Source organism: Micrasema longulum, unplaced genomic scaffold (genome assembly GCF_059751315.1).
Source record: "Micrasema longulum isolate JH-2025_06_02 unplaced genomic scaffold, ASM5975131v1 h1tg000500l, whole genome shotgun sequence".
In the NCBI taxonomy this organism is placed as follows: domain Eukaryota; kingdom Metazoa; phylum Arthropoda; class Insecta; order Trichoptera; family Brachycentridae; genus Micrasema; species Micrasema longulum.
This window is the reverse complement of record NW_028277697.1, coordinates 1-21,730: the sequence shown is the minus strand read 5'-3', so window position 1 is coordinate 21,730 and position 21,730 is coordinate 1. Positions and strand designations below refer to the sequence as shown.

The following is a 21,730-nucleotide window of genomic DNA, read 5'->3' as shown; positions in this document are numbered from 1 at the left end:
ACTAAATTAATTGTTTTACTGCGAATTTTTTCTTAAATTAAATTATTTACGGTATATTCTAAACAGTACCTCTGTTAAGCACCCTTGATGTATAATGTCGCAAAAATGGCATTTTATAAATTACCCGAAATAACGTTAAACGTATTTCTATAATTGTTACTAATGTTTGCATTTTTTTTCTTTTGCAGCCGACAACTTTGAACATTGGTCAGCGAGATAAAATGACCGCCGGAGACATCAGAAAACTGAACCTGTTATACTCGTGTCCTGCTGTTGGTTAAATCCTAGAAAATTAAAAATAAATAGCTTATAACTAATAAAAAAATAAAGTTAATCATTTGTATTATTTTTATCAAAAATACAATCCCAAATTTACTATAAAGTGTCATGATGTCATACATTAAAAAAAAAATACTATTCCACATACAAAATAATACTATACACAATAATATTCTTATAAACTTCTGCAATGCAGGTAAAAAATTCTGAAACTGATTATTAAACTTCATCGCATTTATTTATTTACTTAAATTATTGTATTGGTTGACCATCTACAATTCTCAAATAAATTTTGATTTTAATTTACTTTACTTTTTTCATTTATTTTATTAATCTTAGTTTATTTGATTTTATTTTACTTTATTTTATTTTACCTAATTTTATTTTATTTTATTTTATTTTATTTTATTTTATATTATTTTATTTTATTTTATTTTATTTTATTTTATTTTATTTTATTTTATTTTATTTTATTTTATTTTATTTTATTTTATTTTATTTTATTTTATTTTATTTTATTTTATTTTATTTTATTTTATTTTATTTTATTTTATTTTATTTTATTTTATTTTATTTTATTTTATTTTATTTTATTTTATTTTATTTTATTTTATTTTATTTTATTTTATTTTATTTTATTTTATTTTATTTTATTTTATTTTATTTTATATTACTTTATTTTTTTTTTTTTTTTTTTTATTGTATTTTTTTTTTGTTTTTTTTTTTTTTGTTTTCTTTTTTCTTTTTATTTAGTGACTTTATTAAATATTTTTATTTTTTTATTTATATGGGTACCTACCCATATATAATTTTTTAACATATTTTTTTTAATGCGTAATGATAAATAATGAACTATTCAAGGACAAGGACAAGGACACGTCATAAATAAACTGAATAAGCATTTTTCTTCCCTCCAGTCTTCAAATTGTTATATAATAAGTAAATATTATAAATCGTCAAGCGGGGGCGATACCGCGCTTGCCTACTTTACGAGGCATCAGATTCTCGACATCCTGGGCTTCCACTGCTGACAGTTTGTCGGCAGTTTATGTCACAACTTTGGGACGAGAACCTGACTTGGGAGGACGTAAAGGAGAGGTTCTTTGTGGATACCATATGCTCCAACTATGAAGCGGACATGGAATGAGGGTAAAATATCTTCTGTAATGCTGTTGTTTCTCAAAATAAAATTGAAGAATTAAACTATACCAGCAAATATAAAAACCCGTTTTTATTTACCTTCTCTGACGGAAAAATTATTCAATATTTATTTATGCTTAATTCAGTTAGTTCATAACATCTAAATAACTAAGATAAACGTTTTGTAACATTACATTGTATCAATAACATGTTTTTTCAGTTGATTTGACGTTAAAAAATCGCAATCGAAAATCGAAAAAAAAAATCACAACACTATTGTAATCTGTCTTAAGTCTAAATAATATATATATGATATAATCTCAGAGTAATAATGCGCCAAGCTCTAGAGGCGCTCAAACGTAGGAAAACCATTCTACGACTATTGGGTATTAAGTTAGCTACAGTTCGCAGCAAAACAATGGGCCGTACTCAGGTTGAGAATTGCCAAATGGATATTAATTTGCATTGTAAATATTTTTAAGTAATATGTACCTGCGTATGTATTATTGCAGGGTAATCCCAATTTATTTTTCTATAATTCGCCTATATTTATTTTGTAAAACTCGAAATACATGTGTGTGTTTATTTTTTTATTCATTTTATTCACAATATACTTATGTTACATTATTTATTGAGACATAAATCCCACCTCCATGGAACCAAAGTCCTGTGTTGAGTTTGTTTGTTTGTCAGTCACATCTCCAAAACGGCGAGTCGTAGCGGCCTGAAATTTGGACACTTTATTAAAGATGCGATTTAATGCGGTTAACATTGCTGTTTTCGAGTAAAATTTTAATCGACCTCTACTCGATAAAAACTCAAACTTTATATGGATGCCTAGTGCGGCCCTGACATATTGCCGATAATTAACTGTCATTATCAACAGTAAACATACTTTAATTCACAAATTCATATCTTAAATTGAGAAGTTTTTAGCAACACAATACACGTGTCAGGACAATAAAGCTAGGGTTTCCTAGGACAGCGGTGCCCGTATTTTAACGGCCGTAGTGAACGGTGATGCAGTGGACAGCCGTCGTAAAGGTGATTAGAGAGTGGTTTCCTAGGAAAACGGTGTTAAATGGTGTTGATAACACCGTTTTCCTAGAAAACCACACTCTAGTCACCTTTACGACGGCTGTCCACTGCATCACCGTTCACTACGGCCGTTAAAATACGGGCACCGCTGTCCTAGGAAACCCTAGCTTAAATGCCAAAAATCAATGTAAATCGTGGGAAAATATTTTTAATCAATTACCTGTGAAAACCCTCCAAACATACTGCAATTCACCACGGTCGATTTATTTTTATTATAACGTAAATATCCAAATTATTTACAAACAAAGCCAAGCACAGCTACAAAAGCATCCGATCAAACCGTTATGTTTATGTTGTCAAATAAAACAAAATGGCCACCAATCGGTTGCTAACCAACAAACCAAGATCGCTTCTGTGAAACATAGTGATAGGGCTTCTCTCTAGGTTACGCATTACTACTCTACTACGAGGATATAATGCATCTAACGGGCATTTTCTAGCGTCGGCGTCGTCAGCAAGGTAAGTTGTTCTGCAGATTGCAGTAATACCAGGAGTTTTAATTAATATCGCATTCATAGTAGGGTGGTGAAAAACATGAAGCTGTTATTTTAAAACAGTTGTTCTCCAAGTTATCGAAACAGTTCAATAAAATTAAATTAAACTGCTTACGAGAAACTGAAGCACCAAGAGAAGGGATATTATTAAACAATATCGATTAATGGCAGCAAAATTTAAATCCATTTGAAAAATATCTGCCACATCTTAAAAGATCTGATGCCAGTTTATCATCCCTTGCTTTTTAATTTTGCCTTATTTGTGGCTACGACCTCCCAAACACGGCCTTGCAAACCTCCAGGGGACTGACCCACAGAGTGAAAAACACAGCACCAATTTATTATTTTAGAAACGGTATTACGAAACAGATTATTTTTTGAAATGGTAAGTGTTACTGCTACTCTTACCAAACAACCCAAAATAACATCTCTAATTCATAGTAGTTATACTTCAATTAAAAAATTTTATTTATTTATTTTACATAGTATAAACTCAAAGATATTGGAGAAGCCGTGTAAATAGACTTCTCCTTTGCGAATTTAAATATATTTTTTATATGGCGGATAATTGAATTATTTTCTCCAAAACTGCCAATGTGAGCTAGTGGATTATGCAACCAACAATCTATTAAAATGTACTCGAACCAGAGAAAATCAATATGTAAAAACACTGACTAACCTGGTGTTGAGTCTTCTTCTGCGTCGGCGATCAGCTCACGTGCTAACGGGGAAACTGGTGATCGGGAAAACTGCATGCACACAATTGTATGGAGTCCGGAGGCGGCGCGGCGGATGATGATTGATGGTGATGGATGATAAAAATGTTCGCGGCGTTATATTGACTTTTACGGCGAAAAAGGCGAGAAATATTTTTCAACAATTAGAAAAGCGTGTGAACATAACTCGTTGAAAAGCGAAGAAGGCGCGGAGGACGAGCAGTGTTACCAACCAACAAATGTCCCGTCAGGCGTAGCAACCTCACAAATCAAAATTAGCCAGTATCTACTTACATGCGATTCTTCTGGCTAAAATACATTGAAACAAATTATCGGGTCAACCAGATATTTTGTGCTTTCAACATTCTCAAGAACCTTTCCATCTTATCTCATGAAAGAATTGAAGGGATGTTCGAATATGGGCATAATGTAGCCACTTTACACATTGTATAACATTCACCATTCTGCCTATATTTGAACATCTATATTCCTTCAATTCTTTCATCTGTTGATGTTTGTGAAGTTTGTGGTCGGAAGCCCTGTAGATGCCTAGACTTCTATATTACCTTCTCTTAAATGTTCTTCATCTCTGTTGTAAAATGTTAATATAAACAACTCCCCATGGAGTTGAATCCAGTCCTTGTCTATAAAAATTTGGACAAACTCAAAATATTGTTGATAAATTACCTGGTCCATGAAGAAGTATAGAAATTGAAAAAATAATATTTTCAGGCGTTGCCTAGTATGTAGGTGAAATAATTCAATTAGATGAATCTCACCCGCATAAATAAAGGTTTCAGTTCTTTAGCTTCACAAACATCAACAGATGAAAGAATTGAAGGAATATAGATGTTCAAATATAGGCAGAATGGTGAATGTTACACAGTGTGTAAAGCGGCCACTTAAACCAGTCATTGACAGGTCATAAGCCCTGTAGATGCCTAGACTTACATGTTCCCTTATTTAAGGTATTCTCCATCCCTGTTGTAATTTGTTAATCTTAATGACTCCCGAACGGGTTAAATCCAGTCTTTTGTCTACGAACATTTGGACAAACTCAAATATTGTTATCATATTTGGTTTAGTTATTTTTTTTTTAAATTAACTTTTACCAAAGACTTATAAACAAAAAAAAACTTAAAATTCACATATTCAGTAAAAGTTAAAACAATTTCATAATAAATGTAAAAATCAAATTGAATAGTAAAATATTTTAAAGTAATATAACAAGAAAATCGTAAAGTACTGTTTCATATAGCTGGGCAAAGTGAACAACACATTGTATATATGATGAAATATATAAATAAATAAATATAATAATAATTCAACAATATTTTGAGTTTGTCCAAATTTTTCTAGACAAGGACTGGATTCAACTCCCTGCGGAGCTGTTTATATTAACATATTACAACAGAGATGAAGAACATTTAAGAGAAGGTAATTTAGAAGTCCAGGCATCCACATGGGTTACTTTTTTTATTTAAATCTTGTATAATTTTTAAGTTTTATTCTTTTTATAAATCTTGGGTACAAGAAAACAAATGTTTATATTGTAAATATGTTAGTATTGTAAATTTTTGTAAAAGGCAGATTTGCCGTTTATGTTGATAAAATAAAATAAAAATAAAATAAAAAAATAACTCCCAAGGAGGTTGGTTGAATCCAGTTCATGTCTACAAAAATTTGGACATACTCAGAATATATGAACAATCAGAGTTTATTGATGATTTTGATGAACTGCACACACGTATGAAATAAATAACGCATATAACAATAGTTTAAGTAGTTATTCAATGCAATTTTGTAATTTTCCTTACTGAGGCGTGAACTTTGAACAAACACAATGTTATAATGGGCGTTTACGTTCTTGAACGAGTCTCTGATAAAAGGTAAATAAATACAACCGAGCTGTATTGACTTTATAGAACCTTGACTAAGGTGGATGGAGACGCATTTGATATTATTTGCCGCTGACGCATGACGATCGTCAGGTGTCGCAGAAAATATAATACACGATTGACGAACTCCGCGTTTAGTGCGGTTCTACTCACAGATTCGGGTGTTTTCCTTGCGCAGGCGTTGACATCACCAGTCGCAAAATCTATGGAATCAAAACTCCAATTATCCGGATCAATGAGTGTCAGATTTTATTGCTTTGGAAATATCACATACTTCGAATACCGATAAAAATATATGAAATAGATTTCGTCATAGTCGTTCCCTTTCCGCAGGTGCATTGGTACACAAATCGCAGCGTATCTTGATCAATATTGTTACATGAAGGTGAGATGATCAGTCTTACGCTTTAGGTAGCAGTCCAGGGACTATGAAATATTCTAGTGTGAAAACACACTTTAAAATAAATATTACAAATCAACCATGTCGGGAATCGAACCCGAGACCTCTTGCATGGCAGACTAACGCGCTGACCATTACACCACGAGGCCGACAAATTGATTTAGAATATTACGAAATTGATTTAGAATAATCAATTGTATTTTCCAAATCAATGTGGATTATTTTCATATTAACGTATATTTTTTTAATACGTCGCTAGAAAAACGCGACATATTCGACATTGATGGTTTAGACGTCGAGATTCGTGACAATGTTCATAACAAATTTGGATGGTCAGAAACAGATAAACGTGAATCGTGACGTATTAGGGGCATTTACAAAGGAATTATCGTTTTTGCGGGAATTAAAAATATTTTTTATGCTTTTAATAGTTAGGAAAAAAAATTTAATTTAATAAGAGAAATTGAATTTATGAACTTTGAACATCAAAAATGAAAGAAATTTTATTTTACATGTAGCGGATATTCGTGGTGATGGTGAAAATAAAAAAGAGAAAATTGGAAAGGAGGAGAGGTTTAGGAAGAGAAAGGGGGTGTTTTTTTCAGATGTGATTTAAACAGAGATACTGTAGTAACTTCTTTGATGGTGGATGGGAGATGATTCTAGTCGAATCGCATGGACACTATATGAGTTAGAGAAGAAAGAGAAATTGTGGATGGGTATTAACCCTTTGAGAGAGTGATTTGAGAATTACATTGAAGAGGTAAACCATTAACTGATAAGCGTTTAAATTTTTCACAGAGGTATATAGGAGCGTAAGGACTATGAAGCACATTGAACAGAATAATCTAATTTTGAGCCAATCCAGTTGCCTGCTATAATAAAAAATGTGGTCATATTTCCTAAGACCAAAAATATACTTTATGCATGTATTCTGAAGTCGTTCAAGTTTATTGAGTTGCTCACAGCTTAAATCAGTCATGGAAACATCGGCATAATCTAGAATGGGTAGTTGTAATTATTGTACGAGAGTTCAGATTTCATGTGACAGATGATCAAAATACGTTGTTTTATTGCTGTAGCAATGCAGTGCTCATCACACGATTGGGTACGGTATGGAAATGATGAAAATTAAAAACTTAATTACAGTTTTTCATTAAAGAAACTGTATAATAATAGAAATATTAAAAAGTTACGTTACAGCATCTCTTGTGGTCGTAAGTAAGGACAGTAAATACTAACTGCTGAATGCGAAGATGATTAGTCTTATTAAATCCACTGACGCTAAGTGAACTCAAATAACATTTATGTGAAAAACTTTATCGATTTCACTCTTTAGATAACATTTTTTTTTTTTTAAATCAGTGACTTCTTGTGAATATATTTACAGTGCTAAGTGTGTCGTAATTTTTATCAAATTAAAAAATTAACTTCGTCTAGATTTTATGTAATATCACTGAAATCAAATTCATCTTCCCGCGTCCAGACGCATGAACAATGCTGTTTTGTGTGTAAAGTAATGTATTTATTTAGATGGTTGGAAAAAAAACAAAACAACTTGTTATGATCTAAATTTGTTGCAACATAGAGAGAATACATTTTTGAGAAAGGATTGTGGAAGTCTAGGCATTTACATTGCTTTTGACCTGTCATTTGCTGGTTTAAGTGGCCTCTTTACACACTGTGAACCTTTTACCATTCCCCATGTTTTTTTTTGCATTTTACAATAGGAATACATGAGTTACAAATAAAAAAAAAACTACTACATTAACACAAAAAAAAACCCACAAAGGCATGGCCTGTGTGTGGGTGAACATTATATTTTTAATTTAAATAAAGTCTAATGGAAGAATACGATAGACAAAAAGTTCAAAAAATGAGTGATAATATTTGAACACAATTTTTCTGTCGATAAAAATAAGAAAATATTAATCAAAATTTATTCTACTCATTAAAAAAAGAAGCTGGATAACTTAGATTTTTTCATCCACAACTTCAACAAAAATTTAAACCGAAATAAATTCAAATAATGAATCTATCATATTGTCCTCAATAAATGCGTTGTAAAACAGTTTGGAGCTATGAAAAATGAGTGTCTTTTCCAGAGTCTGGATTTTCAATAATGTTTAAACATCCGTATTTATTTATTTATATATACGCCCAACGAGTATTTTTAAGGACATGTTTATTCACAGAAAATCATCATAAAGGAAAGTAGAAAGACCCAATGGTCTATAGTAGACTTGGTCGGAGTGGAAGCGGGAGAGAGGTGTTTATAATTGAATTTGATTCAGTGATCGTTTGAAAGAAGACAACTTGTTATCAATCAAGACTGGTATGTTTGTTGGCAGACCTGAAAATTCTGGGCATAGGGGAACAAAAACCATAGTTAGTTCTATTGTTATCGGTATGAAAAGGTCAGCTTTGTATGAGGTTTCTAGTTGGGATATTTAATTTTATTGAGCTCAGTAGTTCAGACGCATCAAAGAGTGAGTTGAGAATTTTAAATGGGACTAAAATGTTAGATTTATTTCGACGGTCTTAAAGAAAATATATATATAAAGTAAAAAGGTTCCTTCCGTGCCCAATCGTGTATCGGGCACTGCGTTGGTATACCAATACTAACCAACCCTTTATTATTATAAGTAAATAATATGGAAATATTCATCATTTATAAAGCTTTAAAAAATAATGGTCCTTTGATCAATAATCAAACAACCTTTCAATATAGCCTATTATTCTATATTTCATTGTTATGCTCACCCTTAACCTATTGAACTTAAGCTCCTCCTTCTATCTTTTTTACTTTTTTCAACTATTTCTCAAACAACATAAAATATTTTCAAAATCCAATCAGCGCATGTTTGTCATATCGTGTTGGTTTTAGTTTTTTTTGCAACAACTGTGGTGAAGGTGTATAGTAGGTTTTTCATGTTGGTTTAATTGGTGTCCTGATGAAGAGACGGGTACGTCTCGAAACTGGTAGACATGGAAAAGTCAGTTATTCATTTATATAAATATTTAATAACATTAAGTAACATTTTTCACCACAAAGTTAATGCTTTAAATATTGAAAACCAATACTTTTAAAATATTTATTTTGCTTAAGGAACGCACGTCACACTGCGATATGAATTTCTTTTCACCGGTACATTATGTTTTTACTCTTTTCTGATAAAACGTGTAAGAAAAAAAAAGAAAAAATTAGAAATTCTTGATTATTTCAATAACGATAAAAAAAATCAGTATCCATACAAAAAAATCACATATTCATTTTTATTTTACCGGGAATCGAACCCAACCTTCCGTGCGTGATTCAAGCGTCCTTACCACTAAACCACGGAATGTTTCCTACAACTTTCGTTGTTCATAAGTTTGACTCACTATTTTTTTTATCAGGAATCCTGAACGAGTGTTTTCGGCTCGATGGCTACTTTCAGGTAAAAACCCTTAAAAGGAAAATCGATTAGAGATAGTCCACCTTGTAGTGTAATGGTTGGAGTGTTAACCTATCATTTTGAGGTCGTGGGTTTGGTTCCTGGGAGGGTTTCCATAAAATATATGTTTATAAGGTGGTTTTACACTGCAATATTTCACGTTCCCGGGATTTATTTATTTATTTACATTTTAGTCCATTAATAAATTTAGTAAAATAAAAATGGAAACTTACATTCAGTTTTTTTTTTTAAGACTTAAATGGATTTTTGGGGAAAATAAGATTATAAGAAATAGTAAAGATTAAATATATATAAAGACAAAAAAAATAATAATTAAAGAAGATTATTAAATTAAGAAAAATAGCGCAAGTCAGTAAAAGGTTTATCAGGAAAAGAAATCATAGACATTAAGACTAGTTCATAAATGAATTGTTAGAAAAAATGAGGCTTAAGTCATCCTTTTCTGTTGCATCTTTAAAGTAGGATTTATAAAGTCTAGAGGCAAGGATAGTTGCGTGCTTCTATCATAGTGTTCGTGTACACTATGGAATCTCCAAGACTTGATTTATTCTGGAAACTTTGGCGGTTTGAGTTTTAAGGAAACAAGTGCTTACAATTTATAACATATTTATTACATTAGGGATACTATATCCGACTTGTATTTAAAAGTTTCGCTTCTTGGAATAATCGGATGGAAGAACATGGAGGATTAACACCCGAAGGGTAAGACCTTATCATTTTATCTTTTTGTATCACATGTTCAAATACACTCCTTGAACTTTTCTGTACGAAATACACTCCATGTACAGGAGCATAAGGAATAGAACCGAAACCCTGGACGATTGATTTCGACTCGATGTTAGCGCGTCGGTCTACCACACTTGAGAGTGGACCTTGGACATGAGATATTTCACTATCCCTGGACCCATATTCATAAATACTCGACGCCTACACGTTCGGGATGTTTCGGAATCCTCCCGAAGTGGCTTCGTTAATAGCAATCGTGTCGAATGGAGATACATGACGTGTTACCCACCGCAGTAATAACCTAAACAAACCAAATTATAGTTCACACTAATATACTATTGAAATTAGACAGGCGCCGTGGCGCAGTTGGTTAGACGGCCAACTCTGAAACTGGCGTCGCTGGTTCGATTCCCGCCAGTTGCAAGAAAAAATCCAAGAAAGATTTTTCTCAATTGGTCTGGGTGTTGTGGTTTATTTTTCATTACCTTCTGCCATATCCCTTCTATCCCACCTGCTGCCAAGCCTCAAAATAGAGGCTTCGTGGGTTATTCCTTAAAAAAATATATTTAAAAAAAAAGAGTTTAAAATATTTTTGTATCCGATATGAATTTACTATTTAAAACATTCTATTAAATATTAACATAATACAACAAAGATGAACAACATTTTAGATAAGGTAATATAGAAGTCTAGGCATCCACAGGGCTTATGACCTGTCATTGGCTGGTTTAAGTGGCTACTTTACACACCGTGTAACATTCACCTTTCTGCCTATATTTGAACATCTATATTCCTTCGATTCTGTTGACGTTTGTGATATTAAATAGCCAAAACCTTTATTGTTGCAGACGAGATTCATATGACTGAATTATTTTACGTACATACTAGGCAAAGTCTGAATTTTTTAAAATTTATATGCTTCTTCTTGGACCAGGTGAATTTATCATCAATGTTTTAAGTTTGCCCAAATTTTTGTAGACAAGGACTGGATTCAACCCTGGATTCAACCCTGGGAGCTGTTAATATTAACATAATACAACAGAGATGAAGAATACTTTAGTGAATGTAATATAGAATACAGAATGTTACATAGTGTGTAAAATGGCCACCAGCCAATGATAGGTCATAAGCTCTGTGGATGCCTTCTCTTAAATGTTCTTCATCTCTGTTGTAGTATAGTAACAGTTCCCTAAGGGGTTAAATTCAATCCTTGTCCACGAAAATTTGGACAGGGTCAAAATATTGTTATATCAAATACTTTAAACTTGTTAAAACTAACTAACAGAAGAAATATTGTAGATTTACTGAATTTATTTAAGATTGTTAACTTTAGATGGGACTGTCCAAAACTATTAGCACTCATTAACTCCAAGGTAACTGGGCGAAGGACTCTTCAAGTACCTCCGTTTTGTTGCAACAATTCGCGAACAGTATACTCAAATAATGCTATTCTGAATTGACTCCATGAACTCGGCAATAACTATTCTGACGTTGCTGATATTTTTAGCAATAAAGAATAGATTATATAAATCAACTCTACTTTATCATTTTAAAGATGGTGAACGGTAATTTACATATGTTGAATTGTAGTGCTTTTTATATTTACTTTTGTATGGGTACTATTTATTGTGCACATATATACGAGTATACTTCAAATTTTATTTTATTTTATTTTATTGTTATTATTATTACTGTTTTTTTTTTAGATATAAATGAATTTTATTGCTTTTTTTTCTGTTGTTCCTTATTTCTGAGGGTCGTGATCATTGATACTCTCACCAGCCATTCCATTGACAAAGCGTATCCACTCTTCACGGCCTGCGCCCTCTCCACAGCTCCATATAGGGTCGCCTGTGACGTTGTTTTCACCCGGTCGATCGATCGAGCTGCAGCTCTGCCTCTGCTTCTTCGTCCTGGCACACTGCCCGTGATTATTATTTTCTCCAGATTTTCTGGGTCACGTCTAGCTATGTGACCGAAGAACTGCAGCATACGTTGGCAGCATATGGCCGATAGGCGAACTTTTATGTTGAGTTCTTCCAGTATAGAGACATTTGTTCTTCTGGCTGTCCTTGGTATTCTCAGCATTCGACGCCAACACCACATCTCGAAGGCATCTATTCTCTCCTGCTTACGTGCTTTAATTGTCCACGTTTCTGCGCCATACAAGAATATTGGGAACACAAGCGTACTATGAATATTTTAGTTTTTTTCGAGATGCCCCGATCTTGCTAAATTTTGGTCAGTCGAGTCATGGCATTTTTTTGGGATTCGGAAGCTTCTTTTAATTTCTAAAGTACATGCTCCGCCCGCAGAGATTGATGAGCCTAAATTAACAAAATCTTGAACTTTTTAAAGTACCTCTTAAAAAATTTAAAAATCCTTTTCTTTTTAAATTTAAAAGTTTTACATTCACACATTGTTTAATTTTTTTTTTTCTATTTTTATTTTTAGAATCCATATCTAACCACGTTCTTAACACAAAACTGCTGTTTTATAATATTTATTTAACATTATACTTTTTTTTTCATATTGTAATGAAGTATTTATATTGAATTCTGTAACTGCGTGCCATGTATAGTATATTAATAAATAAATAAATATTTTTTTATTTATGGCGTAGCTGAAATACTACAATGAAACTGATAAAGTTTAATTTGTGTTTGTTTTTTATTATATATTATACTTTATTATTTATGTTTAAGTAACATGTATTTTTGACCCATATATATACTTGTTATTTGTAAAATAACGATTATTAATTTTTTGCATTTGATTAGCTAGGCATTTATAATTAAGTGTTTCAGTTTTTTTTTTATTGTTAAATTAGTAAAGAACTACTTATACTTTAAAAGATAAAATATTTCCATCTTAGAACAAGCTGAGCCATGTTCGTTTTCATTTTCTACTCACTAGTTTTATATAGATTCCCTGTTATTTAATATGTTTACTTAAATCACGCAATAAATTTATAAAATAAAAAAAAACAATAAAAAAATGTGTATGTTGAATGACGTTAGCAGGCGCTACTTAGGGTCGATTTTTGCCGTTTTCAAATTGAACGAATTGGCCAACAATGCATTGACACATAAAATTCGTCGACATTCATATGATTTTAATTTATTAATAACATGACGCTAGAATAACAGATCTGTGATTTTTTTGTGTTGTTTTTTTATTCAAAATATAATCTGAGCATAATAGCCATTCTGTAAACCTATATGTTTTATTTTTTTAAGTTCTTTGTAATAAATATATATTGACAGCGAAATATTAATTAATCGATTGACCATAAAATGCGCGTTGTTTATGAGATATCGGATAATTGTCATCGGCTGAATGTCATATTATTATTAATAATGGTCAATATTATATCCAGAAAATTTATTTAAAAATTTTGTGGCATCTCTAATGTAAATTTTGTATTTTTATGGAAAGAATTTAATAAATTAAGGAAAGTTTGTAGCTGGCGTTCGGTTACCATCCAAATACAAAAAACATTATCCACATATCGTTTCCGTAAGAAAATATTTTCGATAGAATTATTAAATATCTTATTTTTTAAATTGTTTACGAAAATGTTTGCAAACAAGAGGACTAATGGGGGCACCCATTAGTAAACTTTCGAATTTATTATAAATAAAATAATTAGACTGAAAATAGTTTTGATCTAAACATAAATTACGCAGTCGAGTTAAATATGATATAAATAAACCCTTACTCAATTCCAAATATTTTGATAAATCTGACCGTATACTTTAAGTTTCTATAATGAGGGTTTAGAAATAGATATGTAACGTAAAAAAAAAAACATTTTACGCTGCTTTGACCCCATATCGTTTAAAGCATTAATTAAATTAAATGTTTTTTTTGTGTAAGTTGGTACGAACAATTTATAATTATTTATCATTGACGATGAAAAATTACAAAATAAGCGCTTCAAATATAATTTTATGGTACATTATACTGTTTAAATAGAATTGAGAAACATTGAAAAATAGTTTTGCAAATAAAGCCCAAGTGCTCCGTCATAAAAAATTCAAACCTTGAACCGCATGCAAACACTATAGTGTAAATTCATTAGCTGATCTCTATTTTTTCACACCAACCGTTTTCATGTTTCTTCATAGTGCTAATTGCCTACTGATACTTCTGCAATTGTTTTCTTTTGAAGCAAGATAGTTGACAGAGATGGATGAATCTTCACAAAGGAATATGGAATTAAGATAAAGAACTATTATTAGCTAAGATTGATAGACATTTTGGCAAAGATGGAGAACATGCTTGGTGCAAAGAGCACTGCATTGGTGCTTATGTAAGATTTTGCTTGTTCATAAAGGGAGCCTCTTGACCAGTTGGAGATAACAGAAGAAAACGACGTTATACTTCAGTGTGTATTTATTACATCTTGAATTAATTTATAGAATTTGGTTGTGAAGCCCTAGAGCAGGGGTGCTCAAACTTGAACTGCTGGCGATCTACCTCAATATTTTTAGACTACTTACGATCGACTTGAGAGGCTGCAAGTATGTGTGATGCAGGGTTGTCGTACATACACGATACACCCTGCCTACCTAGGTAGGGTGTACCGTAGCATATATAGATATTAGCTTTCGACTCGGTCGATCGCGATCGACTGGTCGATCGCGATCGACCGTTTGAGCACCCCTGCCCTAGAGTAATGGTGATAACTGTATTGAACTGATTTGAAATAATTCACGTCTGAACTGAACTTGACCGAACTACTGATCTACGACTGGCCTCTTTTATTAGCCGTCCCAATAGTACTCTCTTCTTACGAGTGAGGAGTTAAAGTCATTTTCTATTTCCCTTACTGCCAGCACTTTGACATCCATGCTAGGAAATCAGCCATTCAATTTTTTTTTTATTGTGGGATGTTTATTTTATTTTATTTTATTAACATAAACGGCAAATCTGCCTTTTACAAACATTTATAATATTAACATATTTGGCTTAATTTTTTTTTTTTTTTTTTTCTAAAACATGAATTTTAAAAACAAGATTTATTAAAAAAAAATCAAATCAAAAATTATACAAGATTTATATTTAAAAAAATAACCTAAAAATTATACAGCATATTCAGTATAAAGTTTAAATAATAAAATATTCTATAGTAAATCAACAAGAAAATCAGAAGTACTGTTTCACACAGCTAGGCAAAGTGAACAAAAAACTGTAAATGGAATGCATGAATAAATAAATATAATTACCATTCACCATCTTTGAAAAAGTTCAAAAGGTTTGTTCTATAGGAACAATACCCTACACTTAATATATCAGATACGTGGGAATAACCATTGCTGAGTTCATGAAGTCTATTTAATACTGCATTACAAGTATACACTGTCCGTGAATTGTTGTTACAAAACGGCGGCATCTGTCTAGTCATTCTTATGTACAAGAAATGCAATATTAATTTTTTGCAGTGTTCTTAAGACGACAGTCAAGCCAGCTTTAGTTTCCGGGTGAATGCACAGTATAATTGTTACGTATCTGGATTTTTTTATTGCATAAAAGGTATGTGATCAGTCTTTCTCTCCAAGGACAATAAAATATTGCAGTATGGAACCACATTTAAAACATATATTACACGTTGACTCTACCAGAAATTGAACCCAGGGCCTCAAGCATGAAAGGCAAATAAGCAATCATCATGTACACTTTGAGGCAATTTATTGTCACTATAATTCTTTTTCAGGATTTTTGCTTCAGATTAAAAAATAGGAAACACTCGTAAAGGGTTAAGGTTCTCTTTCTATAGTCTTTACCTGGTCGGACTTGGCCACCCCCATGGTGACAAAATTTGAATGATAATTTATTTATGCATTAAAAAAAAGTATTTATACGACCCTATAAAAAAAAGGATGTATGACTTTTTATAGCAATAACTGATAATCCATTTCAAGTTATATGTAAGTTTGAAAGCTTGATCCGTTGAGATAGTCAGTGTCAAGTTTGAACAAACAAACAACGTCGACTTCCATAGTTAATTGCTTGATTGTGGTATAAATAGTGTTGTGACTTGTACACAGGGTGTCAGAGTTATGAGAACGACAATAATGATCTAAATTGACGATATTAAATTTATACAAAAAATAAACTAGTAAACACAACTTTTCCTACCGTTTGAATTTACAATAGGGTCATGAGGAAGGATAACAATATTTGACACAAGCTCTTTATATAACTTGCTCAACTCAAAATAAAAAAGGCATTAAATGTAGTGGATTTAAATTCAATTAAAATCGTGGCTTATGAAATTGAAAACTTTAAATAATTACTCATTAATTAACTAAACACATTGTTTTTAAGTATGAACGAAACCGATTGGAAGACTTTGGGTCTTTATTATGTTTTTTGGGTGAGTATACGTGGAGGGATTCACTGGTTTGTTTGTTTGATTGATTTGATACAATTAAACCAGACAATTAAAGGTTGCAAGCCCTGCTAATGCCTTGACTTCCATATTCTCTTCTCAAAAACGGTTTTCTTCGCTGTAGCAATGATCGAGTAACGATAATTTTTATAACTCCCTGAAGGTGGAATCCAGACTCGTCTGCAAACGTTCGGACATACTTTAATATAACTGTGATAAAAATTGATTATGGAATCATCATAAGCCATAACAAACTGTAATATAACAAGAGCCATATAAGTTACTAAAATGGAAACAAATTTTGTTAGGTTGCTGATTTTTGCTTGTATTTTCGTTGCATTTTTTATGGTTTGTGGCAGTAGTGAACCTATTCTGGAAACACAATCTATATATTATGGACTTGTCAAGACTGCTGTTAACCACGATAATATTTCGAATTGCAAAACACAGCTTGGAAAAATAGAGGAAGGAGTGAGGACACACCAAAAATGGGCTTTGAAACGTAAGTACCAATTTATTTGACCCTACCTCACTAACCTTATTTTCGAGTAACGGTGTAACTAACCTTTCATCTGTCAGATAACGAAACAGAACATCAATATTAATTTAATCAATTTTATTTTTTATAATTTGCATGGCTATCTTAATTTTCAGGCCAGCACGTAGTCAACGTATTTTTAGAATTAACCTACATATAGCTAATGCACATAGAAACATTATGTTTGCCACAAATAAGTCTTTCGCAGCCCTTGCACGAGTATTTCGTCATGCGATGTTTTTGGCAGGGCAAAAGCTATTTTTTTTTTGCTTAATAGGTAGTTCTACTTGTTAATTGACCACTGCTTTCTTCGCAATTTTATCATGTATAATTACTTAAATTTTACTTTTAATATATGAGGATAAAAAAGTTACTACCAACAAGTAACTAACAACCTTTCGTCTGTCAGACGACGATTACGCGTTAGATCCTAATCTAATTACCATGCGTCCACAATCAATGCGTGTGGGTAAATAATTTCGCTTTTTACGAATTTGCTAGATGTGAGCAGGGAGGCAGGCGGAGGGAACTTATTGAAACTGCATAAGCACGGAATGCCCATAGATTATTTGACGAATGGTTAGTGATCTAGGGTTAACTTAGAAAGCATGATCTAGAAAGCATCCTGAAAGCGTCAGGTCATGTTCCCATGTTCCTAAGAACAAATGTCGAAAATAAAAAAATGGAATTGACTCCGGAAAACTGAATTGGATTGTTAAAGTAGGCAGCCAAAAAAAGGCGATCGTTCAAAATAATTTCGATTTTTTTTTTTAACAGCGAAATTGGAAAATAAATATTATGAAGTATTAGAAAATATTTATCAGGTGGATCGGAAGTCAGATGGATAAATATTTAGTTGTTAAAATATTCAAAAATCGAGGCGTCAAAGTTTTTTAAAACAGTTACAATGCTGAGTAAATGTTTTTTTTTTGTCACGTGCTGTGCATGTCTTAGGAGAACCATTACTTGGGTTGCCTCCTCTTCATACTTGTGGGTTTTGTTTTCTCATGTATTACTTATTGCATATTCCTTAGAGTGTTTTTGCATGGCTTTTTTAATTTTACTGTGCATACTTGTAAAATATTTATTCAAACTCTTGTTCACTCTTTCTCAATAGTATCTGTGCACACACATTCTTTTAGTACATTATTTATTCTTGTCATTTATTGAAAATGCATAATAATATAACGGTTCTGCAAAACGCATTTCTTTCTGTATTATTTAGTTTAATTTAACAGTATTCAACTTTAACAGAGATGAAGAACATTTTAGAGAAGGTAATATAGATGACTAGGCATCTACAGGGCTTATGACCTGTCATTGGCTGGTTTAAGTGGCCGCTTTACACACTGTGTAACATTCACCATTCTGCCCATATTTGAACATCTATATTCCTTCAATTCTTTCATCTATTGATGTTTGTGAAGTTAAAGAGCTGAAACCTTTATTTATGCGGGTGAGATTCATCTTATTGAATTATTTCACCTACATACTAGGCAACGCCTGAAAATGTTATTTTTTCAATTTCTATACTTCTTCATGGACCAGGTGGATTTATCAACAATATTTTGAGTTTGTCCAAATTTTCGTAGACAAGGACTGGGATCAAATCCATGGGGAGCTGTTTATATTAACATATTACAACAGAGATGAAGAACATTTAAGAGAAGGTAATGTAGAAGTCTAGGCATCTACAGGGCTTATGACCTGTCATTGGCTGGTTTAAATGGCCACTTTACACACTGTGCAACATTCACCATTCTGCCCATATTTGAACATCTATATTCCTTCAATTCTTTTATCTGTTGATGTTTGTGAAGTTAAAGAGCTGAAACCTTTATTTATGCGGGTGAGATTCTAAGGTTATAAGCCCTGTAGATGCCTAGACTTCTATATTTCCTTCTCTTAAATTTTCTTCATCTCTGTTGTAATATGTTAATATAAATTAATTTTGCGGTCAATAACTAATTTTGGACCTCGGACTTTTGATGCGCGAGTTCACGATACTAGCCACGGGATCACAAACCAATTCATAATAATAATGTGATAATTAATGTGATGTTACTAAAATTATCGTAAGAGTAGCCAGTAGTAGTAAGGAATATCAAAATTTAATTTTCTGCTTCTAGTGTTGGACGCTTCAGGAGCTCCTGAGACGGGGTTCTACTGGGGTAACACGTACTGGATGGGCTCCAAGAAACAGTGTGACCTTGCGGCCTCCCTGAGGCAGGCCAGGGTTAGCCCCTACATCAAGCCATACAACTTGGAAACCAACGATACTATTGCGGCATTTCCAGTGTCTTATTTTTCCGCATACTTCTACCATAACTCTACTCTTCAAATATTTACACACTGGGATAACGAGGTGAGAATGACTTATATTACTACCGTGATGAAAAATATATTTTAAGAAGAAAATGCATGAATGGAGGAGGTATGTAATAAATAAGCAATACTAATAATAATTATTATTATAATAATCAAAGTTTATTAACAAAAATAACAATAACTTTATCTACTACATAAACACTTACGTAATGGATTTCTCTGGATCATGTCTAGTCTGCCTAACTAGGTACAACCTGTTTTAAGGCAGACATTTTATGCAAAAATAAACAATAACATTACTACCTACTTGTTTATACTATACAGCAATACAATATTAATTTATTAGGAATTTATTTTTGGTGAATTTTCCGATTTTTCTCGACCTTAATCCAGTAACCAATTTTTTACAAATTTGTTAAATTAAATCCGGGTCATGGTTTTGCAATCTTTGGGTAACATATTAAATATTTTGGGGCCCAGAAACCTGAAATTTCTTTGCCCGAATTCAAAGTTTGTGATAGACCCCATGACCCATCCTCTAGTTTGACTTCTGGTAGTGTGGGAGTGTTCCTTTTGGGATTTGATAGAATAATTTACGTGCACAAACATTATTATTCTAAAAATATATAATTGTCTTATATCTAAGATCTCGAATTCCTCAAATAACTCGACGCTGGGGTACCTGAAGGGCTTTTTAAAAATTATTTTAATGATTTTAATGCTTTCTATATCTTTAAATGTTAGGAATCTTTGGGACATTTTTTTAATTTTTTATTTTATTTATTTATTTACAATTTTTAAAAACCCGTTAGGGTTACATTAGAAATTTAATATTGTCTAGTCATTTTATGTCTCGTCTAGTCTAGTTAGTTCAGTCATCATGTGCTTTTTCAGATTGATTTTAAATTTGTCTCCATTAAAAGTTTTCAAGTAGTAAGGTAGGTCGTTGTAGTGTTTAAGTCCATTATGTAGTATTTTTGACTGTCCTGTGTTTGTCTTTGCTTTTTCAATATGATAGTGTTTTTGTTGTCTGGTGTTATATTTGTGTATGTCAGCATTTTTGACTAATATTATGTCGTCGTCTTGTATGTTTCCCAGTGTTATTTTGTGCACAATTTTTAAGGTCTCAATTTTAGTCAAGTACTGGTGTGTTTTTTTGTACAGTTCAGTCGTAGAGATCAGGTAGGGTAGGTTGTATGTTAGTTTAAGAATTTTATTTTGTTGTCTTTGTATTCTTGTTATGTCTGTCTTGTTACCAGTTCCCCAGAAGGCGATCATGTAACTTAATTTACTTTTGACATAGGCTTCGTACATTTAAAAAACTTCCCTTGGGCCCGATTTAATAAACCAGTGGAAAGTTATCTAAGTACCCGATTAAATCACTTTTTATGACACACTGTCATATTGAGTTTTATTCATATCACTGAATTCGTCTGGATAAGATCAATCTGCCAAAATATGGTTATTAGTATTGACATTAGTCTATTTAAATGTACCTCCATATCAGACATAACATAAACTACATTCCATACACTACTATCAACGAACCACACTCCTAACACAACACTCTAAACACACAAAAAAATTACAAGACAAATATAAATAATATCATCTGTATTCTCATTACATCTTGTTATCTTTGTTAGAATTGCGTGTTGTAAATTAGGATTGGTGTTGTGTTAGGTTTATGTTTTCATAAAAAAAATATTTGAAATCAATGTAGCGCTAAACGCAAAACCATAAATAAATAAATGATTCGAAGTACAATAATCACTTCAATTGCCCGTTTGTATCTTTTATGCAAATCCAAGGCTTTAAACCTATTTACTTCATACCTTGAACTTTAATAATGATTGTACATTCTGTCATACCTTTGGTAGTATATTGAATCACCTTAAACAAACATATTGTGTAGTGATAATTTCTTAACCTGTGCAAATATAGGTTTAATAAATCTTTGTTTTCTAGACGAAGATAACTCTGGGGATGTGTCTCCCAGCTTCGTGTGATGAAGACGAGATCAGCCTGCTTCTCCAGAAGTACTTTGACTCCAAAACCCTCGTTTTTCAAGACCTTTACAATGCTTCCTTCAAAATGGATGGAGTTTTAAATACTGGCAAAGACTATCCTTGGATCAGGCATCCGATGTCCATCATTTTTATGTAAATATATATTTTTTTAATATTGAAGAACATTTGCATTGCAACAGAGAGGAAAACATTTTTGAGAAGGGAATATAGACGTCTAGGCATTAACAG

At 32.1% G+C, this 21,730-nt stretch overlaps 2 protein-coding genes across 3 annotated transcripts in view; both read left to right on the top strand.

Moving 5' to 3' along the window:
• LOC148281075 (hatching enzyme 1.2-like) overlaps nucleotides 1-399 on the top strand; it is a 36,756-nt gene extending 36,357 nt beyond the window's left edge. For both annotated transcript variants that reach the window (XM_088227342.1, XM_088227341.1), the window contains exon 8: nucleotides 189-399. In XM_088227342.1, the coding sequence (XP_088083468.1) occupies nucleotides 189-281 (93 nt within the window). In that variant the 3' untranslated portion in view covers nucleotides 282-399. The remainder of the gene's footprint in view (nucleotides 1-188) is intronic.
• A 5,374-nt stretch (nucleotides 400-5,773) lies between these two features.
• LOC148281074 (uncharacterized) lies at nucleotides 5,774-21,634 on the top strand (the record flags this gene model as incomplete). The annotated part of the gene is made up of 4 exons (XM_088227340.1): nucleotides 5,774-5,866; nucleotides 16,770-17,108; nucleotides 19,274-19,509; nucleotides 21,441-21,634. Coding segments are annotated over exons 2-4 (644 nt in total), but the record flags the coding sequence as incomplete, so codon positions are not given.
• Between the last annotated feature and the right edge of the window lie 96 nt (nucleotides 21,635-21,730).